The sequence below is a fragment of the Thunnus albacares genome, chromosome 12 (assembly GCF_914725855.1).
Source record: "Thunnus albacares chromosome 12, fThuAlb1.1, whole genome shotgun sequence".
Taxonomy (NCBI): Eukaryota; Metazoa; Chordata; class Actinopteri; order Scombriformes; family Scombridae; genus Thunnus; species Thunnus albacares.
The window spans coordinates 8,812,970-8,834,085 of record NC_058117.1 but is presented as its reverse complement, the minus strand read 5'-3'; the positions used below and the strand labels follow the sequence as shown (position 1 = coordinate 8,834,085).

Below are 21,116 nucleotides of genomic sequence, written 5' to 3'. Positions count from 1 at the left end.
AAGAGTAGGGGTATGCTGCAGGACCTACTTAAGATCACTCAGGCCCTGTCTGCCTGCTAATGATAGCACAGTGAGCAATGTTATGGTGATGTTATGAGACAGGCTGTTTCCGTCTCCATCCTGGCTTCCATCCCCCTGGCGGACTCAGAGGCCTGCTGTTCCATTACAGGATGATCGAGGGGCTCGGCTCTCCCCCGTCCTGGGGCGTAGCGTTGGCTAGATAGGCCCACTCTGCTCATCAGCGCTAACCGATAATTAGCACTCAGTTCCACCCCTTAATGATCATTGCCGCTAATGCTAATTACACCGCGGCTCCACCTCAGCTGTCGTTAGTGCTAAACTGATAATTATGCAACAGCGTTTGTCCCGTGGCTGCCGACCCCCACTCCCACCACCAACCGTGTATTCCCCCCCCCCACTCAAAAAAAAAACACCCATCTTTGATAATATCTGTATTCAATATGACTTGTGGTGATAGTGGCGTGATTTTCGTCTGTAATGAAAACGAACATTAAGCCTCCCGCCACCATGAACCAGCTCACAAGCTTTGACAAGCTCATTTGTTGTTTTGGAAATCATGCCCCCTAATGCTCTTCATTTTATTTACTGATTACTGGCAGTAAATAACACTCCACACTTAATATCCCTCTTGAGTTATTATGGTGGAAATGGGGAACACTCCAGTGCAGGCAGCGTCAGCAGGCGTTTAAATGGAAATACTTTATGTAAAGCTGACATGATTCTCTGCTGAGTTGGATAGACTAGTCATATTAGTTTTGTATTTTACATTAATCTCAGGCGTTACTAGTGATGCTCCCCGCTGAATGCGTATAATATTGGCTAATATTCAGATGAAAGCTCCTCCCCGGCGTCTAAGCTTATCTCTGCTAATAGCGGGGAGGCAGGTGGGTGTGCCTGAATGACAGCTGAATTACTCTCAGTGTCTATATATGGGTGCGTGTTTATGTTTTCTGAGTTTTGAGGGTTTCTATTTTTTGGCTGATGTTTCAGAGCTGTCCATCAGTCAGCAATGTTGTGAATACATCATACAGTAGATTGTCTCCTGCTCACTAATTTGGTGTTACTCAGTCATCGAATTCAAAGCATCTCAAACCCTTTTGGTATCAAAGTAAGGACTAAGAGATGTCTGTCACCCAAATCAAGCACAAAACAAACGTTTTGCTACTGAATTATATTGTATCCTTTATGACAGAGTACCAGTTCTATTGTAACTATAATATAACAGTGAAATTGAGATTTCATCACCTTTGAATCTCTCCTCTCACTGTAGGATACTTTTCCGCTCACGATGTGCTGGTTGTCTGCTGTACTGCAATACAGCAGTTATTGTAAAACATTATATAAAAAAGGCTTTCAAATAAAACAAGAAATGTTTTTGCATCTTTAAGCGGAGGAAGAGATAATGTAGAATGTAGGTGTGGCAAGTTTCTATATCACTATCTCTGTCTCTGCCATCTAGGTGCTCCTGCATCACCACTCAGTCCATGAAATCAGCTACATTGCCAAGGACACCAGGGACCACCGGGCCTTTGGCTATGTCTGCGGGAAGGAGGGCCACCACAGGTTTGTGGCCATCAAGACCGCGCAGTCGGTGAGTATTTTTCTACTCTTTTAAAATGTTTTCAGGAAAGTCCGAGTCAAGTCTCAAGTCCTTGAGGGCACCTCCGATGAGTCACAAGCCTGCATAAGTCAATTTCATGTCGAAACACAAGTCTTTTCTAATCTCTGAGTGCTGACCACACAATTTGAACAGTAATACTGTTTATATACTGTAAGTAATGATGTTCTTTTACTGTGCATTGCTGAGACAAAGTCATTCATAGACTTAACAATTACACATTCAAGCTGTGTGCCTATGCAAGGATTGCCTGGCATATTTATTGTAAATAATTTTAAAAAATGTTGTCAAAATTTTATCTAATCAAGGAAAACAGCTAAAGCTAATTGTACATAACTTGCAATTTGCGATATGGGACTTATAAATTTAGAAACCATTTTTGATCAGATGAAAAGGTTTTGACCTTGGAAACTGTTTGACAAGAAGAAACTTAAACTTAAATGCCATTCTGCATCTCATTGCTGTACTCCATCCCTTCTTTCCTCCAATCTCTTTTCCCCTCTTCCTCTAATGCCTCCATATACCCTTCTCTCCTCTTTTTAATCCCATTCCTTAATGTGCCACATCCTCTCTTTCTTCTTCCTTCTCTTTCCATTACTCTCATTCAGGCGGAGCCTCTCATCATTGACCTGCGTGACCTCTTCACGCTCATCTACGACATTAAACAGCGAGAGGAGATGGAGAAGAAGGCCCAGAAAGACAAACAGTGTGAGCAGGCAGTCTACCAGGTAGGACACTCTTGGACGCCAGTTGCTGCTTTTTTTTTCTCTCTCTCTTTTGCTGCTGTCTTTCCCATTCAGAGGCGAGATCACACATAATAACTCAGCCAGCAATTCATTCACACAACAGAAATCTTAACACTTTCAAGCTCCCTCTGAAGTGCGTTGCAGACTGTGTTTGTCTGCAACATTGATTTACATCTGAATATCTAAATATAATGGAAGTGCAACATGTTTTTCGCTGGAGTCTGACATGTGTGACAGGAAATCTATGTGTCTGTGATATACCAAATCACTGTTTCGCACGCTGTCAGTCTGTAATTACTTGCTTGCAGAGCAAGACAGACTGAGATGAATATATATATATATATATTTTTTGTTCTGCATTCTGTTCTTCCTACGTTTATTTTCTAATGAGACTGTTAATTCGGCTGCATTGTTTTACTGATGAAAAACAAAACATGTCATCTGCCTTCTGCCACTGCACAGACCATCCTGGAGGACGAAGTGGACGATCCAGTTTATCAGGTAGGTCTGTAGGCACACAGAGCAGGAACACAACACTGCTTACCTTGACGCATATCTAGCTTCACTGGTGCTGTTTTCACTCTCACATCTGGGAATCAGAAATTACTTAATCCTCAATTTAAATATCTTCTCCAGTCACTGATCTGCTTGAATTAATGATTCATAATATTCCACCATCCCAGTAATACACAGCAGACCATCCTAGTGGACAGTTTTGTTCAACCATTCAACTCCCATTTGCCAGTGCAGTGTTGTAAAACCATATTTTTTAAGTTGATCTGTGTCAATGTTCTGATTTCTTCCAAAGACATGCACCCCTGACTGGTTGTTACCCTCCTTTTTGCCCTGTGCATTTATTTGGCTGAACATGATTTCTTTTTTTCTCTGTGTTTGCTCACACTGAATACAGACAACACTAACTCTTACTCTGAATGCTATGTTCAGTGATACGTCCAACCACCTCCCAAAATCACCTCTGTTCTTTGCTCTTGAAGTGTGTTTGCATAAAGTCATTCCCATTTGTAGCTTTCAATTATGTTGATGTTGGTTGACAAAACTCCAGACTGCGGCCAGAATCTTTAAGAAAAAGTGCGACATTTTAGGAAATTCGCTCCTTCGCTTTTTTTCGAAAGAGGATGAGAGGATCGAAACCACTTGTATCGATCTCCTCATCTAACTCAAGAAAACATGTAAGTATATTTCCCAAAATGGCGCACTGTTCTTTTAATTTGAGATCCACAAAGTTATTTATTTACGTCAACCTTTGAGGAGATACTTACTGATGAGACTTCTATCTTGGATCTCAAGCACATTTTTCTGACCTACGGGTCTATTTTCTCTCAAAGAGGTGGAGCATCACATTGCTGTTGAAGGGAGACCTCTAGCTAAGACCTCCGCATTGCCTTGAACTACTGCCTGACCTATTATACTTGTGCTCTTTCCTCTTTCCACCTCACTCTTTTTCTTTCTCTCTTCATCTCCCCATTCCTCTTTCCCATGCCCCATTTTTTTTTTTTACACCCTTTACATCCCTGATCTCATCTCACTCCCCACTTGACGGCATCTTCACTCCCCCTTGTGCTTTCATTTATTCTCGTCATGTATCACTCCCTCGCTGTATTTTACATGCCAACCTTTCTGTCTGTCTTCCCATCTCATTATTCTCTGCATCTCTACGCCTTGCCCACTACTTCTATTCTGTAGTACATAGTGTTTGAGGCTGGACACGAACCCCTCCGTGGCCCCCAGTCAGAGGAGAGCGTGTATCAGGTACAAAGACAAGCATCGCCCCCTTTTCTTCTCCCTCTTCATATCCTGTGGTAGATGATAATAGAAACAGTACTAACAACATAACTTTATAGCACCTTTTTTATAATGAAGGTACAAATGCAAATTGCTTGTTGAGATAATCAAAACCAAGACATTTCTTCAGATTCAGGTTTAGATCAGGTGTTAAAAGGCTTTTGTTTTACTGAGACTGAAGATGAAAAGCCATTCAGAAAAGAACCAAATGCAGCTGTGAGATGTATTACAGTAAAAGGGTTCAGTTCATTTTAGAAATGTCAAAATAAAAAGGCAATGAAGAGGCTTTATGTTGAAGACAACGCCTCATTTAGCTTCTGAAACAGCTGCAGCGGAGTCAAGGTCAGTTGTTTAATCTGTATAGCTCACCCAAAGCCTGTATTCTGGGCTCCTTTTAGATGTCCAACACTTTGACCTTTTTGATTTTAGACCATTTGAAGGACCAGCTAGGACTCCAGGGACCTGTCGTATGGTTTAATCCTATCCCCCCCCTCCCTCCCTTTCTCTCTCCCTCTCTCTCCTCCTCCTCCTCCTCTTTTTGCCTCTCTGTATCTTGCGTTCCTCTGAAGATGAAAGATGCAGAGAGAGAGATTAATCACTTGCCATGCCATTTGATCTCAGAGTGAAACAAGATCAATAGACTTGGGGAAAACGTAACTGAAAGTTAACCAGTTGAGGGAGTGATAGAGAAACAGGCAGCAAGGTTAAAAGCAACAGATAGTTCGGATAAATGTGAAAGAAACATGCAAAGAGGGACAGGGTTTTCTGAGGTATTTTCTTGTTGTCAGACGAACCAGTTGAGACACACTGTTGCAGAATAACAATAGGCTTTCTTAATACTCATAGAATCAGCACACAGCATCCTCAAGCATTGTTTGCAATCAATATTGATTTAAGTAGAATTGATTCAACAGCTCAACTGTAGAATTTGCATAATCCCATTGCTCTAAAAGATAAAATTACATCTTGAAAAAAAATCGAAATTGATGTAGTGAGTGTAGTGTGTAGAGTGTAGGGTAGTGTTTTTTTTCCTATTTTAATAGACATGTTTCAGGTCTTGTAAGATCCTGTTATAAAATACCTAGCCTGTTAAAAAAAAAGAAAACAGAAAAGAAAAAAGGTGTTGCTCTGTTACTTACTCGACCTCCAATCCAATGCAGGTCCCAACCAGTCAGCAGAAGGAAGGGATCTATGATGTCCCAAAACGCCATTTCATGACTGTAGGTGTTTTTATTTTTATTATTTGTTTCTTTACTCTTCTACTTGCAAACCTCTCTTTAATATCCTCTTGAAGGAAGTGTCTTAAGTCCCCTTTGACAGTGTCCATTTACAATATCTAATAGTTATGCGTCCCAACATACAGGCTCTAAAATGCATTTTCCCAAGCCAAGGACAAGTCAGACGGAGGTCTGTTTCTGCATCCACTTTCTTTGATGATGATGATGAAACAAAGCTACATTGGTCATGCCTAACCTGCTTGAAGAGATAAGACTAATTGATTGGTCAACCAAAGTCAGACATGTCAGCAATTTCACAGAACATTAGCGAGGCAGGCTTTGTATCCAAAATCCAATCCTGTGCAGAATCTGACGCATGTCGGGACCAGATGGTTTGAGACAAAATCGGTTGTGAGTCTGTTTGTTTGTTGGTCCCATTTGTCTTGTACAGTGGACTGGATGAATAAATACAGGGGTGGCTGTTCCATCTTCCTCAGAGGATGAGGACGAGAGGTTTGTAGGTGGGGTGGGTGTTGGGTTGAGCTGCATGCAGTGTAGTCACGGCTACATCCAATCAGGGCCACCAAACATTCATAAATGCTGTACTTCAATGAATAGCAATACATTTTCTACAGTGAATTGATTTGATTAGAAAACAGCACAAAAGGCATTTTTTTGATCCCCCCCCCCCCTCCCCTCCCAGTTTCATCAAAACACAAAATATATTTCATTTCATCCTGGTAGGTTTTATGAGTTCTTCACCACCATGCAGTGACCACACTATTACGTCTCCCAGATCGCTTATAAAAACATTTATTCAAGCCTATTTCACCAAACATTCACCCGGGGAAAATTTCCACGCAACTTTTGAAAACAGCCCTAGCAAAGTGCTTCTCTCTCTTCGCTGTTTGTGTGCTTGTTGCTCGGCATATCAAGCAGATAAACTGTCCTGGCCCCCTCGCTATCTCACCCAAACAGCCCATGCCAGTATAAGTAGCAGCGCTTCCATATCTCTAAGTGTTACTGCTTGTCTGTTCATTCAGTTGGAGCTTTTTGAGAGCCTAGAGCTCCCCTGATGTGTGTCAGTGTCTGCAGGGAGAGACCTCTGTGTACAATGTTTACCTTTTTTTCCAAATTCTGACTCATTCTGCACCCCTCAATGGTTACAAAGTGCCGTGCAAACTGTGAGATCCGTTATGTCCCGGCTTATTCAAGGAGGACATAAGCGCCATGTTAGCAGCAACACTGATTGCTGTGATTTCTACCCTTTCCTTTCTTTTTTTGGAATATGTTGTGTTTGTGTGTGCATTTGTTTATTTATAGCATGCAAATCCTGTGTGTTTTTGTGCTTTTGTGGTGATTCATTGTCTGCTTGTGCATGGCCCAAGAGACATTTCATGCAACTTAGCCATTCCATAGTGTCTTCCATAGCCGCGTCCCCTCTCCTTTAAGTAGTGTGAGTGGAGGACAGAGAGGACTAGAGCAGGGGTCACATCTGCCTATAGGGTGAGGTGACCTCATTGTCTCGGTCGGGTGGTTCCAGGAGTTTCTTCCCTCATGTATTCATTCATTCGGCGAAATAAACACACTCCTCTGTGCATAGATCTGCTCACAGAGTCGAATCAGCATGATAAAGCAGCCCAGGCTCTCACGGGGCCCTCTTGATTGGCAGACATAAGAATATCTAATCAGAGTCTGTTTTATGGGACTGAATAGCCTTTTCCCCACTCAATTATAGAGAGCCATGAAAGATTCATTTTAGATCCATTTTCTGATAGTGAAACGAGGGGATAGTTGTTTCTTGCCATCCACAGCACAACTGCCTTTGTGAATAGATTTCACTCCCCCACCTACCCACCCATGCCACCACCATAGCCTATGTGGAGATGAACTCAAGGTTTCATGACGGTGCAAATCTCATTGTCACGATGTATCACTGTGCCTTGTGCTCTCTCTTCCTTGGTTCAATTCACAGAATATCAACCACTTTGATCTTTTCGGAGACATGTCCACTCCTCCCTCGGTGAGTACTGCCGCACAAAAGCAAAACCTCCTTTTAAGTTTGTGGAGTTTATACCAGTTGGAAAAATTGCAATAATATTAGGTTGGGTGGCAGGGGAAGGAATTACCTGAATATCTGACAGTACTGCAGATTAATGTGCTGCGAAGTGACTTTTAGGTGACTTTGATAGTGGTGACATCTGTGTGTGTGTGTGCGCGTGTGTTTGCATGTGCGCTTTTCCTCCCAGATGCCCCCATCACCTGCCAACACACTGGACCCGAGCAGGAGCAGCCGCCAGCAGCAACACAATCCTGCTGAGATGTACGCCCCCTTCAGCCCCACCTCTGTGCCGTCAGGTAGCTACCCAGACCGAGATGCTGTATCTCTTTCACAATACACTACATAAAAGAGAACAAACGCCAGTGGGAATGTCTTTCTTTGATGTTTAGTTTGTGAAAAGCCTTGCAAAGATTTGGCAGGATGTGGATTTATCTCTGTTTTTATAAGAACCACATACTGAGCAGCAATGTGATTATGTTAGGAGCCACAGAGACACTGTACAGTGATGTTTCCTAAAGGACCATTTTGTTGGTTTTTTCATATTTTAACAAAAACACTGACAGGATTTACCCATTTACCATTGTCAATTAATTACAATTTGCAGTATTTTATATTTAGGTTGTCATTGTTTTACATTCATTTCACAACAAAATGAAAATCAACTCGCAATGACTTGAAACCTGCTTAAGATGAACCATATGGTGCCATCATTTGTAAAGCATCTTTGAGTGCATTGAAAAAGGCTATATTATTATTTATATTATTATTACTACAATACTATTATTATTATCACAATAAATAAGATAAATAAAATATGATGCATTTTTACAGAAGTACCCAATAGCATAAAATAGTTAGCAATAGCCTCTTGACTAGTCTCAACCTTAAAATGCCCCTTACATGTTAATGCATGACTAATAACAGTCCAGTAATATAATATACTGTATGTATAAGAGTAGAACACTCTGAAACGGTCCATTTCCAAAACCTGTGCTCTGGAAACTACATTTGTAGCTAATGGGCTAAACCATGCAACACTGTTATTGTGGTCTTTTAACTGAAGGAACAGACACTGATAATAATACATATTATATGTCTCAGTTGAGTACAAGACTACACAAGCTGGAGAATCTTTTTGCTATAATGTTCAACATTAAATAGCTCTCACTGTTACACAAGGACTGCAAAACAGCAACATTAATATAGGACCATGCTGTAATTTTGAAAATCAATGTATTGAAATTGTAATTACAGGAGAAGAAATTATAATAATGATCTTCACTTCCTTTTCCTGCCTTAATATCCTTTAATAATTTCCTTCCTTCTCCAGGTTATATGACCATGGGCCCAGTGCAGGCAGCCCAGTGGGCGCAGCAGCCGTTTCCTGCCCAGGCTCAGACTCTAGCCTTCCCCGTGCAGGGGCCCCTCCAGGTGGCTCAGGTCCTCCCCGGTGGTCAGCCGGTCATCTGGAGCCAGGCCAACATTTTCCCAGCCACTCAGCAGCAGTGGGCAGCCATGGCAGCCTATATGCCGGCCCAGACTGTGGGCGTGGGGGGCCATGCCATCCCAGCTGCCATGCTCCAAGGCCTGGTACCCATTACCACCATGTGCCCCCAAGCCTGCGACCTATCAGCCCCATCCTCGGCCATCACCAGCCCCCAGCACACGGCCGACCCCGCCCTGCTTCAGCGGCAGCTGAGCCTGAGCAAAGAAGGCCTTGGCTTGGACTCAGACGCAGGCGAGGGCCCCTCTACATCAGGGGCTGGAGCAGCAGCAGGTGTGGGATCTGGTGTTGCGTCAGCAGCGGTGAGCAGGTGTGGGACTCCAGGCCTCATGAGTGTACCAGACACACTGGCCTGCAGTCAGCTGATGCCACCTTCAGCTGCTGCGACCCAGGAAGAGGAAGGGAGCTGTAGTGACCTTGATCTCTCTCGGATGACCTTGAGCCCAGGTACATCCACGTCACCGTCTACTGAATCTCGTAAGTGTTCTTAATTATTGTCCTTCTACATTATTATTATTACTATTGTTATTACTATTATTACTACTGCTGACTAAACCAACATCTGCACAGCTCTCTGTGAAAAGAAAATAGCACTTTAAAATCTCAAATCTCAGCCGATCAATTTTTGTCAGCCATGCTGGCGGCAATCACTCTATGAATGAAAATTTGTCAGGTTGATCCACTACTTTGGTCTAGACTGAAATATCTCAGCTACTGAGCCATTGCCATGAAATGTTTTACAGATATCCATGTTGCCCAGAGGATGAATCATAATGACTTAATGCCAAGAGCTGGTCAAATTTTTCACTCATCAAGTGAAATATCTACTAAATGGATTGGCTCAAAATTTTGTACAGTCATTCATGGGTCCCAGACAGTGTCTTCTAATGACTTTTCCTCTCATCTCAACTTATGACATTCCCATCAGCCTCAGCTGTATTTTGTGTTTAGTGGTAATTAGCAAATATTAGCATGCAACATGCTGAACTATGATACTGAAAATTCTACCTGCATCATCAGCATGTTAGCTTTGTTATTGTGAGCATTTAGCTCAAAGCACCATTGTGCCAAAGTACAGCCTTGTATCTCACAAAAACTCCATTGACCTTTGGGAAGGCAAAAAGAGTTGTGCTTTATTTGATAGTACACAGAATATAGGATGTTAGGTATAATGGAAAAGAAAGAGACGGGGTGACATGTAGTAAAGGTCATATGATAAAGATTTGAATCCATTACCTCTCAGTATAGGTTAAGCATGTTAGTAGTGTGGTGCTAAAATATATTCACAGAACAGATTAGCATTAAACAGTAAACATTTCACATTTTGGAGAATGGTATAAAACAAAGTTGAAATTCTACTGCATGTCCTCTTTCTGTGAAAAATGCAAGTTGGCTATTGTCACTTTGCAGCCTCCACTCCAGCCCCACAGCAGAGCTCTTCTTCAGACTGCCCCCCCTCCCAGGCCAGTGACCCCCCGACAGATCACTCCCCTGTAGACCCAGAGGGCAACTCCAGCAACGCCACGGAGGAACAATCGGTGAGCACCACCCCCAAGGGTTACATCCCTGTCAATAAGATTCATGGATTTGATGTAGCAACTGACTGGCGTGATGCTATAATCTATTATTGTCATGACGATGATCTGTTCTCAACTGCATTGCATGTAATCACGCTGAGGAGAATGTCATGTGATTAATGTGGCCAAATGGGATTGATTTCACCTTATTTTCAGAAAAATGTCAAATCAATTAAGAATTAAAGGTCAAAGATGATTTAAATGTCTTGATTAGATCATATATAAGAAGGTAAAATTATGTTTCTGGGTAATTAAAGTTGTTGTAATTTTCCTAAATGTTCAGCCGATGTTTTGCTGGGAAACGTGAGAAAAGGGGTGCACGTCTAGCAAATCCTTACCAACTGGAGAGGGGGAAGATTTTGATAACTATGTGGTCTTGAGAGAGAGAAATTCAACAACCACTTCTCTCTTTTTCAGGGCTCTGTTGTTGCAAGGTCGGTCTCTCCAGTGCCCAGTGAAGCTCCTGATCCCCCGCAGGATCAGACCTGTCCACAGGAAGACAGCTAGAGAACAACAGACGCCGAGTGGGTATATCATCATTCCCTCCCCTCTGATTTACTTGAGTTATCTATGGACTGCCTTTATATTGTGGCTTTTCATGTCTTTCATCCCCTGCTCTTTTCATCTCCCTCATTCAAGAGATATTTGTTTATGCATATCACAATGTCCAACTACCCCCCCCCCCCCCCCCCTCTCATTTTTTGGCGTTTTGTGTTCTTTTATTAGCTTTATATTTTCATTTGTCAGTGTTTCTATTTTTCCTTGTGGATGAGTGGTTCCCTGCCAACTGGAAAAGAGCCTTGGTTTAGTTCAATGTTTCTGTCATTATACCTCTCTGCATCATCCAAACCAAAGATCACCGCCTTATGAGTAAGGAAAGGCACAATGTTGCCACCTAGTGGTCAGATTTATAACTGCATTGAGTGATTTGAAAATGTTGCCTCTTGTCTTTTAGGAGATGGAAGCTCTCGAGGCCAAAACAGAAGCTCATGAGAAAGAGAAAAAGAGAGAGATGAGTGACTATGAACAGCAGCATCTCTCAAAGCTGGATTACACAGACTTGTTCTGTTTTTTCAACCTTTAAAGGATATTTTGGCAGTTCTCTTAATAGGCTGGCTATCCCAGGATCTGCTTTCCTCCAGAGGCCACACACACTGTACTGTACTCCTCAGCATGACAACCAGACTTTGGCTTTATCGTCCAATCAAATAAACCTTTCAACCAGGAAGTGACCTTTGATCTTTGCCCGAAAAACCCTACAGCAGGAGGTGATTGCACCCTCCTGCGATGGATTAATGCGTTTATATCTGCGAGGATGAGTTAAAAGGCCATGGTGACATTGATGATGCAAATTATTTTTTGAAACTTTCAAGAGGAGCAGCGTCCTATGTGGTTGACCTTCACTCACCCTGTCGACTGCCACCAGCAAAGACTGTGCACAGCAGACGGATTTGCCAAATGTTCTCATAGTGTTGCTCAACCAATTCGTCCATTTGCATGAACAGACTTAATGTGGATTCAGCGGACTCAGCTGTGAGCAAAACTGTTCTCTGCAGCTTCCTTCTAGGTCTGACACAAATCAAAAAAAGATGATTTTCTTTTTCTTATTTTATAAGCTGTGAATTCTTAGTTGATGAAACCAAGTCATTAGAGACATCAAGATGACTTTGAGGCATCAATGTTGAAATCAAATTTGCCAAACATCTATTTTGTAAATAAGAATCTTCCCAGTCCCCATACCTGAGCCTTTGTGCCATAAGATAGCTCTCTGCCTCTTGAATGCCAACTACCTGTGTTTCTCTCAAGCAATGCCCTACCAGCACCTTCATTTTTGACGTCTGGATGTTTGTTTCGCTTTTGCTGCCATTTTTTTTTTCTGAAAATGTCTTTGTTTCTGTTTGGTTGGTGAGATATGAACTGTGAATCAGTGTTACATGGTCATTCAAAATAAAGCCTGCTGTACCTGTCTCACTCATTTTGAACTTGGGAGATGAAAGAAATAAAAGGGTCCTACACTTGAAAAAAGAGTGACATACAGTAAATCCACAGGCCTCCTCTAAAAGGTTACAGACATTTTTCTAGTACATAGAAGGCAGATTTTCCTGCATCTCTTTGGGGTTTTTTTGTTGTTTTTTTGATACTCTACATTTGGGAATATTGTAGGTTGGCTCCACTTCGGCTCCATTTCAGCTCCACTGAATCCAAATGGTCAAAAGAAAGGCAACTTTATATGATGATCAATAGAGATATCACTATTAACTGCTAGACTTACAATACAATGGTAACTGTACCCCTGCTCGTGTAAGAAAAATAAGAAATAGTCCAAAATATTTTGTAAATTTTATTTATGGAATCAAGAATTGTGATTAAAAAGAGAAAAAAGGACTTTTGTACGTCTATGACTTCCCCATACACTGTACCCATGCCACTGTTCAGTCACAAATAAAATATCATGTGATTCCCACCTTTCTCTTTGGTTTTCATTTCATGGTTGACCTGATAGTATTGTTGTACACCAGCATCTGTCTCATAATGTACTAAGACAATGAGAGCAGCCAACAGAGGTTGCTCTCCTCACATAAATCCTGCATGTAGTCAATAATGGTCATGTGATCAGTGTTGATAATATTACTTAATCACATGAAGAGTAACACAGTGCTTTTTAAATACTGTTGGTCTGGGCCCTAAAAATTATGTACTGTTCTTCAGTGGTGGAAGAAATACTTAGATCCTTTATAAACTGTAAGTAAAAGAAAAAGTATAACAATATAAAAATACTCCATTACAAGTAAGTCTTGCATTCAAAATCTTACAGAATACAGAAGTATTATCAGCAGGATGTACTTAAAGTACTCATGCAGTAAGGTAGATTAGTCCAGTGGTTCCCACCCTAGGGGTTGGGCCCCTCCAAATAGTCACAAAATAAATCTGAGGGGTTGTGGGATGATCAATGGGGTAGGAAAGATGAAAAAACACACTTCTGCTACACAAATCTGTACTCATGCTTTGGACTTTTCTCTAGTCTTTACCTTTTTTGTGAAATGTTGGATTATTTGATCTCTTCAAGACTCATTTTTTTTTAAGTTTAGAAGGGAAATATGTCTTCATCTGCATTTTTCACAACCCAAAAAGATTGGGAACCACCGGTTTAATGTTGAACAATTCATTGTATTTTATAAGCTTGTTTATTAACTCATAAAAGGTGTGTTTTTATGTTCTTTATATATAATCTTTATAAATCACAATAATTAGATAGAAACTCCAGCTGTCAATTAAATGTGGTTCGTTAAAAACTGCAATATGTTCCTCTGAACTGTACTGTGAAAGTATAAAGTAGCCTAAAGTGAAAATAGAGAGTACCTCAAAATTGTACCAAAGCACAATATTGGAGTAAATGTATTTTGTTATTTTTGTTACCAGCTGTCCTTACAAACATGGATCTACCATCCTCATTCCAGTAGTATTAATGCCAGTTAAGAGATACAAGTAAATATTAGTAGCAGCATTTTTTGCTTTTCACTGAATAAGTAAACTATAGGTGAGTCATGAGGTTGTGTCATTCTGTGATATCCCAAATCAGTGAAGATGAACAAAGTTTAAAGGTCAATAGTGCACAAACATGACTGAAATGATTTGACCACACAAGTCTGTAACAGGAATTTACTTTATTACAAGGACTTGTTTTTCCATCAGTCATTTCTGATCTACAGTCGTGTTGCCTAACAATTTCATGTTCATCACTAAATGATATATATTATATATAAATTGATGATATACTCTACAGACATCCAGACTAATAAGGCTGCTGTTGTGTCAAACTAAAAAACTGAGTAAATGCACTCAGAAACCACAGGGTTTAGGGGCTCTGAAGGTCTGCAGTGTTGTGTATTCACCTCCACTCCTGTGTTTAATCGCAGCAAGGAGTTCATATCCAGGCCAGTATTGATCAGATTGTGTTTACATAGAGAGCTGAGCAGTGTTGTCTCTGCATTCACTGCCAGTCAGAACACATCACCATGATTTCTGTGGTGTTACAGAGGAGTGCGTTTAGTTTGCAGTGGCATCTTCTCCATGTTATTTTGAGCTTGTTGCTGCTAAGGTAGGAGTCTTATTTGTGAATTTGTATTTTTTAAACATATTTTTTTAATTTGTTGGTTGGGTTGTGTGTAATTTCCATTGAAGCTAACTAAAGTAACTTACTTGCTGTCAAGGACGCTGATACCTTATAAGTATAAAAGACTCAAACATTTCAAAATGCCTCCGCTGTGAGATTAAAAGTGATTAATTTCACATTTGACTCGACCTACAATCCTTGCTCAATCTAATTAAGATCTACCCCCCTTTCTTCCATTAGCCAATCCTGCAGCAAGATACTTTTGAATGACCAAAATATCTGTTTCCAAATTGGTAAAAATGTCTTTAATTGTTCATTTGTTTTAACATGTTACAGTGAAGCTGCCGTCACAACAGTTAGCAATGAAGACCCCAGTGTTCGTGAAGCTCGGTCAGTGGGCGATCGGGTGGTAGTTAACCCAGCGGACTGTGCTTTATCAGAATGGAGCAGGTGGTCACGCTGTGACACCTGTCAGAAAAAGAGAGTAAGTATGATAATACCATACAGTTGAGAGAAGTGTTGTACAATCATGATATATGTTTACTGGCCCATCAGGAAACCCCAGTGTTTGAATAAAAATCTGTGTTTAAAAAGGAATTAAATCATCCACAGCTGATAGTTTGTGCTGGTGTTCATGGCATGACGCTAGGCTTTTTTTTTATTATTATTACAAAAAGGTTTTCATTTTTATGGCCATAATGTGGAAAAGAATCTGAATCAGCCTGCAAACCATTATGTGACACCAAAAGTCTCCATTGAAACACATGTTTATTTATTACTTGATGTAACCAGTTCCTTAATGCACTGCTTAATCTTCCTTAAATGAATAGCCAATATCTCATATGTGGTAAACTGTTCAAATAAATTGATCTAACCATACTGGACACTAGTATGGAGATGACGAGATGAAATCCTACATTAGTGCTGCGACTGAGAGACAATTAAAATTCAGCGCAGCCACAGGGTATTCAACATTTTGACCCTGGTGGGACATTGTAGTACTTGAGCTGTTTTTCTGGGAGGTACAGAGCTCCACAGCTGGCAAAGGTCTCTGCTGATGTACTCCAGTGCTCTATCTCATCCACTTTACACAGAGGGAGATTAATAACCTTGACATGACAAAGTGAAAACAGCCTACTAATGTGATTTCAGCTGTTATAGGTCCCTGGAGCTCTTTCTGAGCTCTTCCACCACCTTTATTGGCTGGTGGTGAGCCTTTCTCTGTGTTTCTCTGACTGTTTATGTGTTTGTCTCCCTCATCCGTGCAGTATCGCTTTGCTAAACTCACCAAGCCATCTCAGTTTGGTGGGGAGCCATGCAATTTTCATGGCAGGGAGGAGGAGGCCTGTGCGGTTCCAGCCCGCTACGCCTGTGACAACATTCCTCTGTGTGAAGGTTTCCTCTGCACCGAAACAGGTACTGACTCCAACCCTCTGCATGTCCTCAACTTTAAGTTCTGGAAGGGCATTCTGCTTTAGCAAGTCTTATATAAAACAACCACACAGTAGCAGAGGGACAATATTTAAGAATTCAAGTCACAAGATGAGGAAGAATGTTAATATTCTGCCCTCGATGTGAATGAGTCATCTCTTCATTCTGGTGGAGACCGCTTTGCATTTTAAGAGCTTTGTTCTTAAAGGAACATTTTGGGAAATAAATTAGCTTGATACCATTTTATTACCATGTATTGTGTGTATGCTAAGTATGAAGCTACAGCCAGCAGCTGATTAGTTTAGCCTAGCATAAAGATTGGAAGCAGGGGGAACCAGCTAGCCTGGCTCTGTTCAAAGCTAAACAATTCACCTACTAATACCTCTAAAGGTCACTGAAGTCACTGCACTTGCCCAAGAAATTGTTTGTCACATGACCCGCCGGGATAACCACAAATTTACACCTCTAAAGTTTACTAATTAACAGATTATATCTCATTTGTTTAATCCAAACAATAACTGATGATGTGTTGAAACAAAGTTGGGGTTTTGCTGCCTTTGGACAGAGCCAGGCTGGCTGTTTCCCTCTGCTTTCAGTCTTTATGCTAAGCTAAGCTAATCAGTTGCTGACTGTAGGTTTACAGTATATTTATCATATAAATATGAGAGTGGTATCAATCTTCTCAACTATCTGTTGGCAAGAAAGCAAATAAACATATTTCCCAAAATGTCAAACATTCCTTTAAATAACACCACAAAAAATCTACATGCCTGGATGCTTTGCTGCATGAGACAGATTATGAGTGATGAACCAGATAAAGTTAATGACATTTTATGTTGTTTTGGAAATGAACCATGACTAAATGCCATCCGTGCCTTTCCTTCCCTCCAGGTCGCTGTATACCAAGAACTCTGAAATGTAATGGCGAAGATGACTGCGGGGACATGTCAGATGAAGCAGGCTGTAGGAGGGGTCAGAAGCCCTGCAGGCAGGAGGCCGAAGAGTACTGGGGAATTGAGAACCTTGCCAAAGGGTGAGTCACACTCCCATTCGGCTGCAATGTGAGTCCCAGATTTTTTCGAAGATATGTAAACATGTTGCTCTTCCAAATCAGTCTGCTCACTGTTAATGCTGTTGCTGTTTCTCTTCTTTTAGAATCAACATCTTGAACAGTAACCTGGAGGGAGTTGTGCTTGATAACAGATACTATGCTGGTAGCTGCTTGCCACACTACATCCAGGATGTCAGATTCAGGAAGCCTTACAACTTGCAACAGTACACTCTACAGGTGGAGCCAGCCGGCAATCACACTTATTTATAATGAGTATTAAGTTGGAGTTTTTATCGGTATCATTTTCTCTTTATAAAGGATTGATAAGCTATAACTAATGGTTTTATGCTTTATAGATCAGTTAGAGACAGTTAGAAGACATTAATAAGAACTTTTGGGTTGCCATATTGTGGAAAATCCCTTTGATTGATAGGACCACTTCCTTCTTGGAAAAGTGCTGCAGAGGACGTGGACAAAAATACATTAATTAACAACCTATTTATTCATTTGTTTATTTATGGATTACCAACATCTATAACTGCATTATTACTAAATAAAAAGGAAAAACAACAGCCAAAGGACTTTTTCACAACCTGGCAACCAACAATTTGTTCTTTTAATGTTTAAAACTTCTCTGTGAAGCAATAGTAAATGATTTATTACCATTAATAAAACCATTAGTCACAACTTACAAAACCTTTTATGAAAGTTGCATCAGCTAGGGTTAACTTAAAACTTGGAATAATCATGGTTTATCTATTTTTTCTTCATCTTTCTTCTTATTCTTTTGTTCTTCATCTTTCATCTTATTCTTTTGTTCTTCGTCTTTCATCTTATTCTTTTGTTCTAAACATTTTAAACTGAACAGATTCATTTGAAACCATTCTTCATTTTATTCACAGTCCTTGTTGGCAGGCATTTGTTCAAAAGGATTTTTCCTAATATGTTTAATTATTATTTTCCTATTCACACACTGAAAGAGAATTTTTGCTCTCTATCTCTTAACAGACAAAAGGCTCATATGATTTCACACTTCAGTCTTTTGACTCGTACTCTGAGTACATGGACCACACCATAATGGAACGATCTACCAAAATCTCTGTTTCTTTTGGCTTTTCCATCCCAGGCATATTTGAGTTTGGCTTCAACCACAATCAGGACAAATACACCAAGTCAGAAAAGAAGATTCGCCGTGCCTCAGGCAAAGTGAGATGTCTTGTTTTTTCTTGTCTCCTGACCTCTGCTAGTGCACCCACATCTCTCAAAAACAAAATAAATCCAACTTTAGTATATAATTTTACCACAAGTTATTTAAATATTAGATAATCCCCACTCCAATCTTGACCTGAAAGCAGTTAGGTATGCTTCACCTGCCTCTCACTGATCCTCTCCCCAGACTAACAGCTTTGTGAGGGCCAAAGCAGAACTGGAGTTGGCCCAGTACATGCTGAAGTCAGATGATTTGATGCTTCACCCTGAGTTCCTGCAGCTACTGCGCTCCTTGCCACAGTCCTATGTTTATGGGGAATACAGACAGATCTACAGAGACTACGGCACCCACTATATCACAGAGGCTACTCTCGGAGGAGAGTATGAGCACACCATCATCCTGAACAAAGAAAGGCTTGAGAAGACAGGTAATAAATACTAGTGAGTTGCAAACTAGAGTCATCGGGGATCCCCAGTCAAGTTTTTGTTTACTGCATGTTATAAAAATGTATAAAGATAAATACTATGATCAGATACTGGAGTTTGGCAACGCAGTGACATTATCTCCATACTCTGACAGCTAATGGTGTAAACTAATGCACCGTTGCACTGAAATACTGTACCTTGACAGCCCAATTTTGTGAAAGTGATAACCACTCCCTGATGGACTTTTTGTTGTTCTAGATTATTCTTTGGAAGACTACAAGAAGTGTGTGAAGACAGGCCTTAAAGTTGGGGTCAACATACAAGGCGTTTATGTGTCGGCTGGGGCTCACGGTGGATCTTGTGATGGCCTGCTGAATGAGATGGGAGGTAAGGTTCTGTACTTTGCAGAATGTCCTTCATTTTACATCAAACACGTGATCTCATGATAAACCTCTTCTGTCTCTGTCCAGAGGACACAGAGAATGGCAGCATGGTGGAGGATTTTGTTGCTGTCGTAAAGGGTGGTAGCAGTGAATCCATCTCCGCTTTGGTGTCTAAGAAGCTTCCCACCCCACAGCTGATGAGGCTATGGGGTGAAGGTGTGCATTTCAACCCTGATTTCATTCGCATGACTGTGAGTTTTCTCTGTCCTTTGCTATTGCTCATATTTTGCTTCCCTTTTTTCCCCATTTTTGTTTGTTATATCATATAGTCCCACTCAGTACACGCCCTTATCTGTGTGCTTGTCTCCTATGACTTGAATACACCTGGTTATGCCTCTTTTTGTCTTTCCTTTATATTTCTCCATTTCATTGGCAGATAATCAATAATTATCTGCAATCCCTCTTGCTCTGGTGTAGATTTGATAGTATCAAGCCTTAATCAGTCCTAATTTTTTGCAGACTTAAATTAAATGGTGCACAAGGATTTGACCTGACTAACTGCGACAGAAACATTTACAGAAGAGCTGGTCAGTGGTGGCACCAGAATTGGCACAATTACAAAAGGCAAAGTACAGCAGGGCTGATCAATAGCAAGTTAGAGAATAAACAGCAAGATGCCAGATAGGAACTGAGCCAAATATAAATAGGCTGCCTTGTTACAACACGGTCACGGTTTCAACACTTCTGAGGCTTTTCTGTTGGCTCTATCTAAAAAACTAATTCCAAGCGAATTGAATTTGAGCAGTGATAAGAGCCTGGTTTAATAATGACACTTATATATTTATATGTTTCTCATTAGACACGGCCGCTGTATGAGCTGGTGACCTCCAGAGATTTTGCCCAGGCTGACACCCTGAAGAGAAACCTGAAGAGAGCCCTGTCAGAGTACCTGGAAGAGGCTAGTCCATGTCGATGCGCTCCCTGCCACAATAATGGAGTGGCTGTTCTGAGAGGTACCTTAGTGGTTATTTATTGGTTATTGACTTAAATTCTATTGGTTCCATATCCATTATTCACATAAAACTCACTGCATTACTCTTACCCTTTTTCGTAAGTCGCGTTTCACCTGGTATTTTTTCCTTTTACTCTACTGTTTGTTTTGTTTTCACTTCAAGTTTATTCCCTAGCTTTAGTTTCAATTTTAGTTTTAGTTAATGGGACATTAAGAGACCTTTATTACCCTCGATGGATGACCAATGAAGCCAGTAACACCAACATATCTCTACACAGGTCTCTGGCGTCTTTGGAGTTATTGTTCCAAAACACAGAGAGCATCCTAAATTTGTTATCTGATGATGATCGTTGTTGTGGTGATGATGTTGCTAGTAATGACAATAGTAAATATTATGTCATCTTCAACAGGTACCAGGTGTGACTGTGTGTGTCCTGTTGGCTACAGTGGACGGGGCTGTGAGATCACTGAGAGAAAAAAAGGTTTGACCAAAATACAAAACACTGTATCCAATATAACATTATGTGTCTTCCTTTTGACACTATTGACACAGTGACATATGATATAATCCTTCCTGACAGATATCGCCATCGATGGCAGCTGGAGCTGCTGGGGTTCGTGGTCATCTTGCAGTGGAGGAACAATGACAAGGAGTCGCCAATGTAACAATCCAGCACCCAGCAATGGAGGCATGCAATGCCACGGACTGCAGCAGGATTCTACTGAATGCTTTTCAAATCCGTTCTCCAAATAAAGATTTATAAACACTTCCCTAAAAATTGATCATTAGTCTGTGGTGTTTTGTCATTTGACTGCCTAGTGTGACTATTATAATTCATATTTGAACAATGACAGATTCACCAGAAGGGATTATGTTCGATAAATATTTTATAAATTACTGTTTAACCATGTGTGCCAATATCTATGTCTTCCCTCCTGTGT

General features: G+C 40.8%; 1 protein-coding gene across 1 annotated transcript in view; it reads left to right on the top strand.

Moving 5' to 3' along the window:
- Nucleotides 1-20,947, top strand: part of LOC122993367 (complement component C8 beta chain-like) — a 50,976-nt gene extending 30,029 nt beyond the window's left edge. The window contains exons 5-25 of the mRNA XM_044367494.1: nt 1,481-1,612; nt 2,248-2,367; nt 2,848-2,886; nt 4,090-4,155; nt 5,349-5,408; nt 7,381-7,428; nt 7,655-7,763; nt 8,798-9,448; nt 10,382-10,509; nt 14,514-14,647; nt 14,999-15,146; nt 15,931-16,078; nt 16,985-17,126; nt 17,249-17,381; nt 18,153-18,350; nt 18,541-18,781; nt 19,038-19,166; nt 19,250-19,413; nt 20,022-20,175; nt 20,585-20,656; nt 20,756-20,947. Of these exons, the coding sequence (XP_044223429.1) occupies nt 1,481-1,612; nt 2,248-2,367; nt 2,848-2,886; nt 4,090-4,155; nt 5,349-5,408; nt 7,381-7,428; nt 7,655-7,763; nt 8,798-9,448; nt 10,382-10,509; nt 14,514-14,647; nt 14,999-15,146; nt 15,931-16,078; nt 16,985-17,126; nt 17,249-17,381; nt 18,153-18,350; nt 18,541-18,781; nt 19,038-19,166; nt 19,250-19,413; nt 20,022-20,175; nt 20,585-20,656; nt 20,756-20,928 (3,189 nt within the window). The 3' untranslated portion in view covers nt 20,929-20,947. The remainder of the gene's footprint in view (nt 1-1,480; nt 1,613-2,247; nt 2,368-2,847; nt 2,887-4,089; nt 4,156-5,348; nt 5,409-7,380; nt 7,429-7,654; nt 7,764-8,797; nt 9,449-10,381; nt 10,510-14,513; nt 14,648-14,998; nt 15,147-15,930; nt 16,079-16,984; nt 17,127-17,248; nt 17,382-18,152; nt 18,351-18,540; nt 18,782-19,037; nt 19,167-19,249; nt 19,414-20,021; nt 20,176-20,584; nt 20,657-20,755) is intronic.
- The last annotated feature ends 169 nt before the right edge of the window (nt 20,948-21,116 follow it).